This window comes from Oncorhynchus mykiss, chromosome 11, assembly GCF_013265735.2.
Source record: "Oncorhynchus mykiss isolate Arlee chromosome 11, USDA_OmykA_1.1, whole genome shotgun sequence".
In the NCBI taxonomy this organism is placed as follows: domain Eukaryota; kingdom Metazoa; phylum Chordata; class Actinopteri; order Salmoniformes; family Salmonidae; genus Oncorhynchus; species Oncorhynchus mykiss.
In genome coordinates, this window is record NC_048575.1 from 85488665 (window position 1) to 85501674 (window position 13010).

Sequence of the window (13010 nt, forward strand, 5' to 3'; positions counted from 1 at the left end):
GGCAAGTCGGTTAGGACATTTTAAATTTTTCCAAAAATTGTTTACAGACAGATTATTTCACAAATTATTGTGGAAAGCTTGTGGAAGGCTACCCGAAACATTTGACCCAAGTTAAACAATTTAAAAGGGCAATGCTACCAAATACTAATTGAGTGTATGTAAACTTCTGACCCACTGGGAATGTGATGAAAGAAATGAAAGCTGAAATAAATCATTCTCTCTACTATTATTCTGACATTTCACATTCTTAAAATAAAGTCTAACTGACCTAAAACAGGGAATTTTTACTAGGCTTAAATGACAGGAATTGTGAAAAACTGAGTTTAAATGTATTTGGCTAAGGTGTATGTAAACTTCTGACTTCAACTGTATGTGTGGGGTACAGAGATGAGGGAGTCATTCAGAAACCATGTTAAACACTATTATTGGACACACAAGTGAGTCCATGCAACTTATTATGTGACTTGTTAAGCACATTATTACTCCTGAACTGATTTAGACTTTTAGACATAACAAATGGGTTGAATACTGACTGAAGACATTTCAGCTTTTCATTTTTTTATTCATTTGTAAAAATGTGAACTTTGACATTATGGGGTATTGTGTGTAGAGTGTTGGGCCAGATCAAATCCCCGAGCTGACAAGTTAAAAATCTGTCGTTCTGCTCCTGAACAGGCAGTTAACCCACTGTTCCTAGGCCAGTTAACCCACTGTTCCTAGACCAGTTAACCCACTGTTCCTAGGCCAGTTAACCCACTGTTCCTAGACCAGTTAACCCACTGTTCCTAGACCAGTTAACCCACTGTTCCTAGACCAGTTAACCCACTGTTCCTAGACCAGTTAACCCACTGTTCCTAGGCCAGTTAACCCACTGTTCCTAGGCCAGTTAACCCACTGTTCCTAGACCAGTTAACCCACTGTTCCTAGGCCAGTTAACCCACTGTTCCTAGGCCAGTTAACCCACTGTTCCTAGGCCAGTTAACCCACTGTTCCTAGACCAGTTAACCCACTGTTCCTAGGCCAGTTAACCCACTGTTCCTAGGCCAGTTAACCCACTGTTCCTAGGCCAGTTAACCCACTGTTCCTAGGCCAGTTAACCCACTGTTCCTAGGCCAGTTAACCCACTGTTCCTAGGCCAGTTAACCCACTGTTCCTAGGCCAGTTAACCCACTGTTCCTAGGCCAGTTAACCCACTGTTCCTAGGCCAGTTAACCCACTGTTCCTAGGCCAGTTAACCCACTGTTCCTAGGCCAGTTAACCCACTGTTCCTAGGCCAGTTAACCCACTGTTCCTAGGCCAGTTAACCCACTGTTCCTAGACCAGTTAACCCACTGTTCCTAGGCCAGTTAACCCACTGTTCCTAGACCAGTTAACCCACTGTTCCTAGGCCAGTTAACCCACTGTTCATAGGCCAGTTAACCCACTGTTCCTAGACCAGTTAACCCACTGTTCCTAGACCAGTTAACCCACTGTTCATAGGCCAGTTAACCCACTGTTCCTAGGCCGTCATTGAAAATAAGAATTTGTTCTTAACTGACTTGCCTGGTTAAATAAACAAATAATTTAAAAGAATCTATGTAATGTGGAGGACCACAGAGATGTGTGGTAGTACCTTCTTCAGTTTAACCAGCAACACAGCAACATGCTCCTGCTGCTCCTGCACTGCCAAATCTTCTGCTGTTTTACCATCCTGAGGGAGAGAGAGGGAGGTAGAGGGAGAGAGTGAGAAAAACACTCAATGCTGTATAGTAGGGATGTAACTGTACAGTAGGGATGTAACTGTACAGTAGGGATGTAACTGAACAGTAGGGAGGTAGAGGGAGAGAGTGAGAAAAACACTCAATGCTGTATAGTAGGGATGTAACTGTACAGTAGGGATGTAACTGTACAGTAGGGATGTAACTGAACAGTAGGGATGTCACAGTATAGTAGGGATGTAACTGTATAGTAGGGATGTAACTGTATAGTAGGGATGTAACTGTATAGTAGGGATGTAACTGTATAGTAGGGATGTAACTGTACATATGTAACTGTATAGTAGGGATGTAACTGTACAGTAGGGATGTAACTGTATAGTAGGGATGTAACTGTATAGTAGGGATGTAACTGTATAGTAGGGATGTAACTGTATAGTAGGGATGTAACTGTATAGTAGGGATGTAACTGTATAGTAGGGATGTAACTGTATAGTAAGGATGTAACTGTACAGATGTAACTGTATAGTAGGGATGTAACTGTACACTAGGGATGTAACTGTATAGTAGGGATGTAACTGTATAGTAGGGATGTAACTGTATAGTAGGGATGTAACTGTACAGTAGGGATGTGACTGTATAGTAGGGATGTAACTGTACAGTAGGGATGTAACTGTATAGTAGGGATGTAACTGTACAGTAGGGATGTAACTGAACAGTAGGGATGTCACAGTACAGTAGGGATGTAACTGTACAGTAGGGATGTAACTGTATAGTAGGGATGTAACTGTATAGTAGGGATGTAACTGTATAGTAGGGATGTAACTGTACAGATGTAACTGTATAGTAGGGATGTAACTGTATAGTAGGGATGTAACTGTACAGTAGGGATGTAACTGTATAGTAGGGATGTAACTGTACAGTAGGGATGTAACTGTACATATGTAACTGTATAGATGTAACTGTATAGTAGGGATGTAACTGTACAGTAGGGATGTAACTGTACAGTAGGGATGTAACTGTATAGTAGGGATGTAACTGTACAGGTGTAACTGTATAGTAGGGATGTAACTGTATAGTAGGGATGTAACTGTACAGTAGGGATGCAACTGTACAGAAGGGATGTAACTGTATAGATGTAACTGTATAGTAGGGATGTAACTGTATAGTAGGGATGTAACTGTATAGTAGGGATGTAACTGTACAGTAGGGATGTAACTGTACAGTAGGGATGTAACTTTATAGATGTAACTGTATAGTAGGGATGTAACTGTATAGTTGGGATGTAACTGTACAGATGTAACTGTATAGTAGGGATGTAACTGTACAGTAGGGATGAAACTGTATAGTAGGGATGTAATTGTATAATTGCGATGTAACTGTATAGTAGGGATGTAACTGTTCAGTAGGGATGTAACTGTATAGTAGGGATATAACTGTACAGATGTAACTGTATAGTAGGGATGTAACTGTACAGTAGGGATGTAACTGTATAGTAGGGATGTAACTTTATAGTAGGGATGTAACTGTATAGTAGGGATGTAACTGTACAGATGTAACTGTATAGTAGGGATGTAGCTGTACAGTAGGGATGTAACTGTATAGTAGGGATGTAACTGTACACTAGGGATGTAACTGTATAGTAGGGATGTAACTGTATAGTAGGGATGTAACTGTATAGTAGGGATGTAACTGTACATATGTAACTGTATAGTAGGGATTTAACTGTACAGTAGGGATGTAACTGTATAGTAAGGATGTAACTGTACAGATGTAACTGTATAGTAGGGATGTAACTGTACACTAGGGATGTAACTGTATAGCAGGGATGTAACTGTACAGTAGGGATGTAACTGTATAGTAGGGATGTAACTGTACAGATGTAACTGTATAGTAGGGATGTAACTGTATAGTAGGGATGTAACTGTACAGTAGGGATGTAACTGTATAGTAGGGATGTAACTGTACAGTAGGGATGTAACTGTACAGTAGGGATGTAACTGTATAGTAGGGATGTAACTGTATAGTAAGGATGTAACTGTACAGATGTAACTGTATAGTAGGGATGTAACTGTACACTAGGGATGTAACTGTATAGTAGGGATGTAACTGTATAGTAGGGATGTAACTGTATAGTAGGGATGTAACTGTACAGATGTAACTGTATAGTAGGGATGTAACTGTACAGTAGGGATGTAACTGTACAGTAGGGATGTAACTGTACAGAAGGGATGTAACTGTATAGATGTAACTGTATAGTAGGGATGTAACTGTATAGTAGGGATGTAACTGTATAGTAGGGATGTAACTGTATAGTAGGGATGTAACTGTATAGTAGGGATGTAACCGTATAGTAGGGATGTAACTGTATAGTAGGGATGTAACTGTATAGTAAGGATGTAACTGTACAGATGTAACTGTATAGTAGGGATGTAACTGTACACTAGGGATGTAACTGTATAGTAGGGATGTAACTGTATAGTAGGGATGTAACTGTATAGTAGGGATGTAACTGTACAGATGTAACTGTATAGTAGGGATGTAACTGTACACTAGGGATGTAACTGTACAGATGTAACTGTATAGTAGGGATGTAACTGTATAGTAGGGATGTAACGGTACAGATGTAACTGTATAGTAGGGATGTAACTGTATAGTAGGGATGTAACTGTACAGATGTAACTGTATAGTAGGGATGTAACTGTATAGTAGGGATGTAACTGTATAGTAGGGATGTAACTGTACAGATGTAACTGTATAGTAGGGATGTAACTGTATAGTAGGGATGTAACTGTATAGTAGGGATGTAACTGTACAGATGTAACTGTATAGTAGGGATGTAACTGTATAGTAGGGATGTAACTGTACAGTAGGGATGTAACTGTACACTAGGGATGTAACTGTATAGTAGGGATGTAACTGTATAGTAGGGATGTAACTGTATAGTAGGGATGTAACTGTACAGTAGGGATGTAACTGTATAGTAGGGATGTAACTGTATAGTAGGGATGTAACTGTACAGATGTAACTGTATAGTATGGATGTAACTGTATAGTAGGGATGTAACTGTATAGTAGGGATGTAACTGTACAGATGTAACTGTATAGTAGGGATGTAACTGTACATTAGGGATGTAACTGTACAGATGTAACTGTATAGTAGGGATGTAACTGTATAGTAGGGATGTAACTGTATAGTAGGGATGTAACTGTACAGATGTAACTGTATAGTAGGGATGTAACTGTATAGTAGGGATGTAACTGTATAGTAGGGATGTAACTGTACAGATGTAACTGTATAGTAGGGATGTAACTGTATAGTAGGGATGTAACTGTATAGTAGGGATGTAACTGTACACTAGGGATGTAACTGTTTAGTAGGGATGTAACTGTATAGTAGGGATGTAACTGTATAGTAGGGATGTAACTGTACAGATGTAACTGTATAGTAGGGATGTAACTGTATAGTAGGGATGTAACTGTACAGTAGGGATGTAACTGTATAGTAGGGATGTAACTGTACAGATGTAACTGTATAGTAGGGATGTAACTGTATAGTAGGGATGTAACTGTATAGTAGGGATGTAACTGTACAGATGTAACTGTATAGTAGGGATGTAACTGTACACTAGGGATGTAACTGTACAGATGTAACTGTATAGTAGGGATGTAACTGTATAGTAGGGATGTAACGGTATAGTAGGGATGTAACTGTAGAGATGTAACTGTATAGTAGGGATGTAACTGTATAGTAGGGATGCAACTGTATAGTAGGGATGTAACTGTATAGTAGGGATGTAACTGTATAGTAGGGATGTAACTGTACAGATGTAACTTTATAGTAGGGATGTAACTGTACACTAGGGATGTAACTGTATAGTAGGGATGTAACTGTACAGATGTAACTGTACAGTAGGGATGTAACTGTACAGTAGGGATGTAACTGTATAGTAGGGATGTAACTGTATAGTAGGGATGTAACTGTACAGATGTAACTGTATAGTAGGGATGTAACTGTATAGTAGGGATGTAACTGTACAGATGTAACTGTATAGTAGGGATGTAACTGTATAGTAGGGATGTAACTGTATAGTAGGGATGTAACTGTACAGATGTAACTGTATAGTACGGATGTAACTGTACACTAGGGATGTAACTGTACAGATGTAACTGTATAGTAGGGATGTAACTGTATAGTAGTGATGTAACTGTATAGTAGGGATGTAACTGTACAGATGTAACTGTATAGTAGGGATGTAACTGTATAGTAGGGATGCAACTGTATAGTAGGGATGTAACTGTACAGATGTAACTGTATAGTAGGGATGTAACTGTATAGTAGGGATGTAACTGTACAGATGTAACTGTACAGTAGGGATGAGATCCAGATCAGCACACTAGTTTCCATTTTAGTTTTTGATTTGAGACTCTGTGAAAGGTGCTGTATGAATGTAATGTTGAATTCCACAGAGATATGTGTTGGTACCTTCAGTTGTCCCAGAAACACAGCCTCATGAAGTGCTTAAAGAAAGGTGTGGTATCAAGGTCAATATAAACTTGGTGGTTCGAGCCCTGCGTTGCGTCGTGCCTAATAACAGCAGTGATACAGTGCCTTGCGAAAGTATTCGGCCCCCTTGAACTTTGCGACCTTTTGCCACATTTCAGGCTTCAAACATAAAGATATAAAACTGTATTTTTTTGTGAAGAATTAACAACAAGTGGGACACAATCATGAAGTGGAACGACATTTATTGGATATTTCAAACTTTGTTAACAAATCAAAAACTGAAAAATTGGGCGTGCAAAATTATTCAGCCCCTTTACTTTCAGTGCAGCAAACTCTCTCCAGAAGTTCAGTGAGGATCTCTGAATGATCCAATGTTGACCTAAATGACTAATGATGATAAATACAATCCACCTGTGTGTAATCAAGTCTCCGTATAAATGCACCTGCACTGTGACAGTCTCAAAGGTCCGTTAAAAGCGCAGAAAGCATCATGAAGAACAAGGAACACACCAGGCAGGTCCGAGATACTGTTGTGAAGAAGTTTAAAGCCGGATTTGGATACAAAAAGATTTCCCAAGCTTTAAACATCCCAAGGAGCACTGTGCAAGCGATAATATTGAAATGGAAGGAGTATCAGACCACTGCAAATCTACCAAGACCTGGCCGTCCCTCTAAACTTTCAGCTCATACAAGGAGAAGACTGATCAGAGATGCAGCCAAGAGGCCCATGATCACTCTGGATGAACTGCAGAGATCTACAGCTGAGGTGGGAGACTCTGTCCATAGGACAACAATCAGTCGTATATTGCACAAATCTGGCCTTTATGGAAGAGTGGCAAGAAGAAAGCCATTTCTTAAAGATATCCATAAAAAGTGTTGTTTAAAGTTTGCCACAAGCCACCTGGGAGACACACCAAACATGTGGAAGAAGGTGCTCTGGTCAGATGAAACCAAAATTGAACTTTTTGGCAACAATGCAAAACGTTATGTTTGGCGTAAAAGCAACACAGCTCATCACCCTGAACACACCATCCCCACTGTCAAACATGGTGGTGGCAGCATCATGGTTTGGGCCTGCTTTTCTTCAGCAGGGACAGGGAAGATGGTTAAAATTGATGGGAAGATGGATGGAGCCAAATACAGGACCATTCTGGAAGAAAACCTGATGGAGTCTGCAAAAGACCTGAGACTGGGACGGAGATTTGTCTTCCAACAAGACAATGATCCAAAACATAAAGCAAAATCTACAATGGAATGGTTCAAAAATAAACATATCCAGGTGTTAGAATGGCCAAGTCAAAGTCCAGACCTGAATCCAATCGAGAATCTGTGGAAAGAACTGAAAACTGCTGTTCACAAATGCTCTCCATCCAACCTCACTGAGCTCGAGCTGTTTTGCAAGGAGGAATGGGAAAAAAATTCAGTCTCTCGATGTGCAAAACTGATAGAGACATACCCCAAGCGACTTACAGCTGTAATCACAGCAAAAGGTGGCGCTACAAAGTATTAACTTAAGGGGGCTGAATAATTTTGCACGCCCAATTTTTCAGTTTTTGATTTGTTAAAAAAGTTTGAAATATCCAATAAATGTCGTTCCACTTCATGATTGTGTCCCACTTGTTGTTGATTCTTCACAAAAAAATACAGTTTTATATCTTTATGTTTGAAGCCTGAAATGTGGCAAAAGGTCGCAAAGTTCAAGGGGGCCGAATACTTTCGCAAGGCACTGTATATTGGCCGTATGCCACACCCCCCCGGGCCTTATTGCTTAAATATCTTACATTGGTGACGACGTCTGTATTGGCCCCAGCTACACACAGGTGTCTGACTACCTCTAGAAGACCGTTGATAGCTGCCATGTGGAGAGGTGTCCTGCCATACTGGAGAGAGACAGAGGTTAGAGGTCATCAGAGCGTTACGTTGGTACAGTTAGTGAAGTGTAAAGTAAGGAGGAAGGCAAAAGAAGTTCAACAGCAGCAACCAGACTTCATCTGACTGATTCAACAAATTATTAACCCAGTCTGATGGATGCCTCCTAACGAGGACCAATAGCACGCATCACACAGGCAGGACTTATCCAATAGCACGCATCACACAGACAGGACTTAACCAATAGCACGCATCACACAGACAGGACTTAACCAATAGCACGCATCACACAGACAGGACTTAACCAATAGCACGCATCACACAGACAGGACTTAACCAATAGCACGCATCACACAGACAGGACTTAACCAATAGCATGCACCACACAGGCAGGACTTAACCAATAGCACGCATCACACAGACAGGACTTAACCAATAGCACGCATCACACAGACAGGACTTAACCAATAGCACGCATCACACAGACAGGACTTAACCAAAAGCACGCATCACACAGACAGGACTTAACCAATAGCACGCATCACACAGACAGGACTTAACCAATAGCACGCATCACACAGACAGGACTTAACCAATAGCACGCATCACACAGACAGGACTTAACCAATAGCACGCATCACACAGACAGGACTTAACCAATAGCACGCATCACACAGACAGGACTTAACCAATAGCACGCATCACACAGACAGGACTTAACCAATAGCACACATCACACAGACAGGACTTAACCAATAGCATGCACCACACAGGCAGGACTTAACCAATAGCACGCATCACACAGACAGGACTTAACCAATAGCACGCATCACACAGACAGGACTTAACCAATAGCACGCATCACACAGACAGGACTTAACCAATAGCACGCATCACACAGACAGGACTTAACCAATAGCACGCATCACACAGACAGGACTTAACCAATAGCACGCATCACACAGACAGGACTTAACCAATAGCACGCATCACACAGACAGGACTTAACCAATAGCACGCATCACACAGACAGGACTTAACCAATAGCACGCATCACACAGACAGGACTTAACCAATAGCACGCATCACACAGACAGGACTTAACCAATAGCACGCATCACACAGACAGGACTTAACCAATAGCACGCATCACACAGACAGGACTTAACCAATAGCACGCATCACACAGACAGGACTTAACCAATAGCACGCATCACACAGACAGGACTTAACCAATAGCACGCATCACACAGACAGGACTTAACCAATAGCACGCATCACACAGACAGGACTTAACCAATAGCACGCACCACACAGGCAGGACTTAACCAATAGCACGCATCACACAGACAGGACTTAACCAATAGCACGCATCACACAGACAGGACTTAACCAATAGCACGCATCACACAGACAGGACTTAACCAATAGCACGCATCACACAGACAGGACTTAACCAATAGCACGCATCACACAGACAGGACTTAACCAATAGCACGCATCACACAGACAGGACTTAACCAATAGCACGCATCACACAGACAGGACTTAACCAATAGCACGCATCACACAGACAGGACTTAACCAATAGCACGCATCACACAGACAGGACTTAACCAATAGCACGCATCACACAGACAGGACTTAACCAATAGCACGCATCACACAGACAGGACTTAACCGTCGTGTTTACACCACCGTCGTGTTTACATGAATTCAAGAGGAAAATCAGACCAGACTTTTCAATTCAATTAGAATAATTTCCCTCTACTTGACAGACAGACCTGTCGCTACCAATGAGCTTGAGGAAACCAACAATATTTCACGGCAGATCTCAAAATGAAGAAATACAAGACGCTCAGGCTTTCAGACGCACAGCACCTCCCACAATCCTTTAGGGGGGGAAAGATCTGCACAAAAATAACAGAAATGGCTTCAATCCAGTCTCAGAATACATGAATATCACAACGCTGGTACCAGAACCAGAAGTGAGGTGAGGTGAGTTATAATGGGATTATATTCAAGTCCTGTTTAGCAGAGAGAGATATGAAGCCTGGAGTCTGAAGTCTGTCATGTTTTTAATGGGAAGTAATGCTGTTGATTGATTGACTGATGAATTGATTGGCAGATTGAGGGACTGATAATAATAGATACCTTGCTGGGTAGTCTGGTCAATTGATGAATAAAATATAGTATCTCTACCTTGTTGGGAAGGTCGAGGGTTGCCTTGGCAGCACACAGTGTCGTGACAACGGGCAAGTTGCCGTCCTTACAGGCGATGTGCAGCGGCGTGTTGCCGTGGCGATCCTGATGGTCGACGGGGCAAGGGTGACGGAGCAAACATCTGACCACCTCCAGTTGGCACCTCCTCACAGCCAGGTGGAGCGCTATGTGGCTGTCCTGAACACAAGGCCCCATGTCATAGATCTCTACCAGTACTAGTATAGTAATACTATATCCCAGGAATATTACAGTCATATCATAGTAATATAGTCATATCATAGTAATATAGTCATATCATAGTAATATAGTCATATCATAGTAATATAGTCATATCATAGTAATATAGTCATATCATAGTCATATCATAGTAATATCATAGTCATATCATAGTAATATAGTCATATCATAGTAATATAGTCATATCATAGTCATATCATAGTCATATCATAGTAATATAGTCATATCATAGTCATATCATAGTAATAGTATAGTAATATCATAGTAATATAGTCATATCATAGTAATATAGTCATATCATAGTAATATCATAGTAATACTATATCCCAGTGATAGTCATATCATAGTAATATAGTCATATCATAGTAATAGTATAGTAATATCATAGTAATATCATAGTAATATAGTCATATCATAGTAATATAGTCATATCATAGTAATATAGTCATTTCATAGTAATATAGTAATATCATAGTAATATAGTCATATCATAGTAATATAGTCATATCATAGTAATATAGTCATATCATAGTAATATAGTAATATCATAGTAATATAGTCATATCATAGTAATATAGTCATATCATAGTAATATAGTCATATCATAGTAATATAGTCATATCATAGTAATATAGTCATATCATAGTAATATAGTCATATCATAGTAATATAGTCATATCATAGTAATATAGTCATATCATAGTAATATAGTCATATCATAGTCATATCATAGTAATATAGTCATATCATAGTAATATAGTCATATCATAGTAATATAGTCATATCATAGTAATATAGTCATATCATAGTCATATAGTCATATCATAGTAATATAGTCATATCATAGTAATATAGTCATATCATAGTAATATAGTAATATCATAGTCATATCATAGTAATATAGTCATATCATAGTAATATAGTCATATCATAGTCATATCATAGTAATATAGTCATATCATAGTAATATAGTCATATCATAGTAATATAGTCATATCATAGTAATATAGTCATATCATAGTAATAGTATAGTAATATCATAGTAATATAGTCATTTCATAGTAATATAGTCATATCATAGTAATATAGTAATATCATAGTAATATAGTCATATCATAGTAATATAGTAATATCATAGTAATATAGTCATATCATAGTAATATAGTCATATCATAGTCATATCATAGTAATATAGTCATATCATAGTAATATAGTCATATCATAGTAATATAGTCATATCATAGTAATATAGTCATATCATAGTAATAGTATAGTAATATCATAGTAATATAGTCATTTCATAGTAATATAGTCATATCATAGTAATATCATAGTAATATCATAGTAATATAGTCATATCATAGTAATATAGTAATATCATAGTCATATCATAGTAATATAGTAATATCATAGTAATATAGTCATATCATAGTAATATAGTCATATCATAGTAATATAGTCATATCATAGTAATATAGTAATATCATAGTCATATCATAGTAATATAGTCATATCATAGTAATATAGTAATATCATAGTAATATAGTCATATCATAGTAATATAGTCATATCATAGTAATATAGTCATTTCATAGTAATATAGTAATATCATAGTAATATAGTCATTTCATAGTAATATAGTCATATCATAGTAATATAGTCATATCATAGTAATATAGTCATATCATAGTAATATAGTCATATCATAGTAATATAGTCATATCATAGTAATATAGTCATATCATAGTAATATCATAGTAATATAGTCATATCATAGTAATATCATAGTAATATAGTCATATCATAGTAATATAGTCATATCATAGTCATATCATAGTAATATAGTCATATCATAGTAATATAGTAATATCATAGTAATATAGTCATATCATAGTAATATAGTCATATCATAGTAATATAGTCATATCGTAATATAGTCATATCATAGTCATATCATAGTAATATAGTCATATCATAGTAATATAGTCATATCATAGTAATATAGTCATATCATAGTAATATCATAGTAATAGTATAGTCATATCATAGTAATATAGTCATATCATAGTAATATAGTCATATCATAGTAATATAGTCATAACATAGTAATATAGTCATATCATAGTAATATAGTCATATCATAGTAATATAGTCATATCATAGTAATATAGTCATATCATAGTAATATAGTCATATCATAGTAATATAGTCATATCATAGTAATATAGTCATATCGTAATATAGTCATTTCATAGTAATATCATAGTAATACTATATCCCAGGAATATTCCAGTCATATCATAGGAATATCATAGTAATATAGTCATATCATAGTAATATAGTCATATCATAGGAATATCATAGTAATATAGTCATATCATAGTAATATAGTCATATCGTAATATAGTCATATCATAGTCATATCATAGTAATATAGTCATATCATAGTCATATCATAGTAATATAGTCATATCATAGTCA

General features: G+C 37.7%; 1 protein-coding gene across 3 annotated transcripts in view; it reads right to left on the minus strand.

Annotated features, from left to right (window-relative positions):
- Nucleotides 1-13010, minus strand: part of dapk1 (death-associated protein kinase 1) — a 206557-nt gene that overhangs the window by 36480 nt on the left and 157067 nt on the right. For all 3 annotated transcript variants that reach the window (XM_036936598.1, XM_036936596.1, XM_036936597.1), the window contains 3 exons: nucleotides 10272-10469; nucleotides 7982-8080; nucleotides 1613-1690 (listed from right to left, as the gene is read on the minus strand). In XM_036936598.1, the coding sequence (XP_036792493.1) occupies nucleotides 1613-1690; nucleotides 7982-8080; nucleotides 10272-10469 (375 nt within the window). The remainder of the gene's footprint in view (nucleotides 1-1612; nucleotides 1691-7981; nucleotides 8081-10271; nucleotides 10470-13010) is intronic.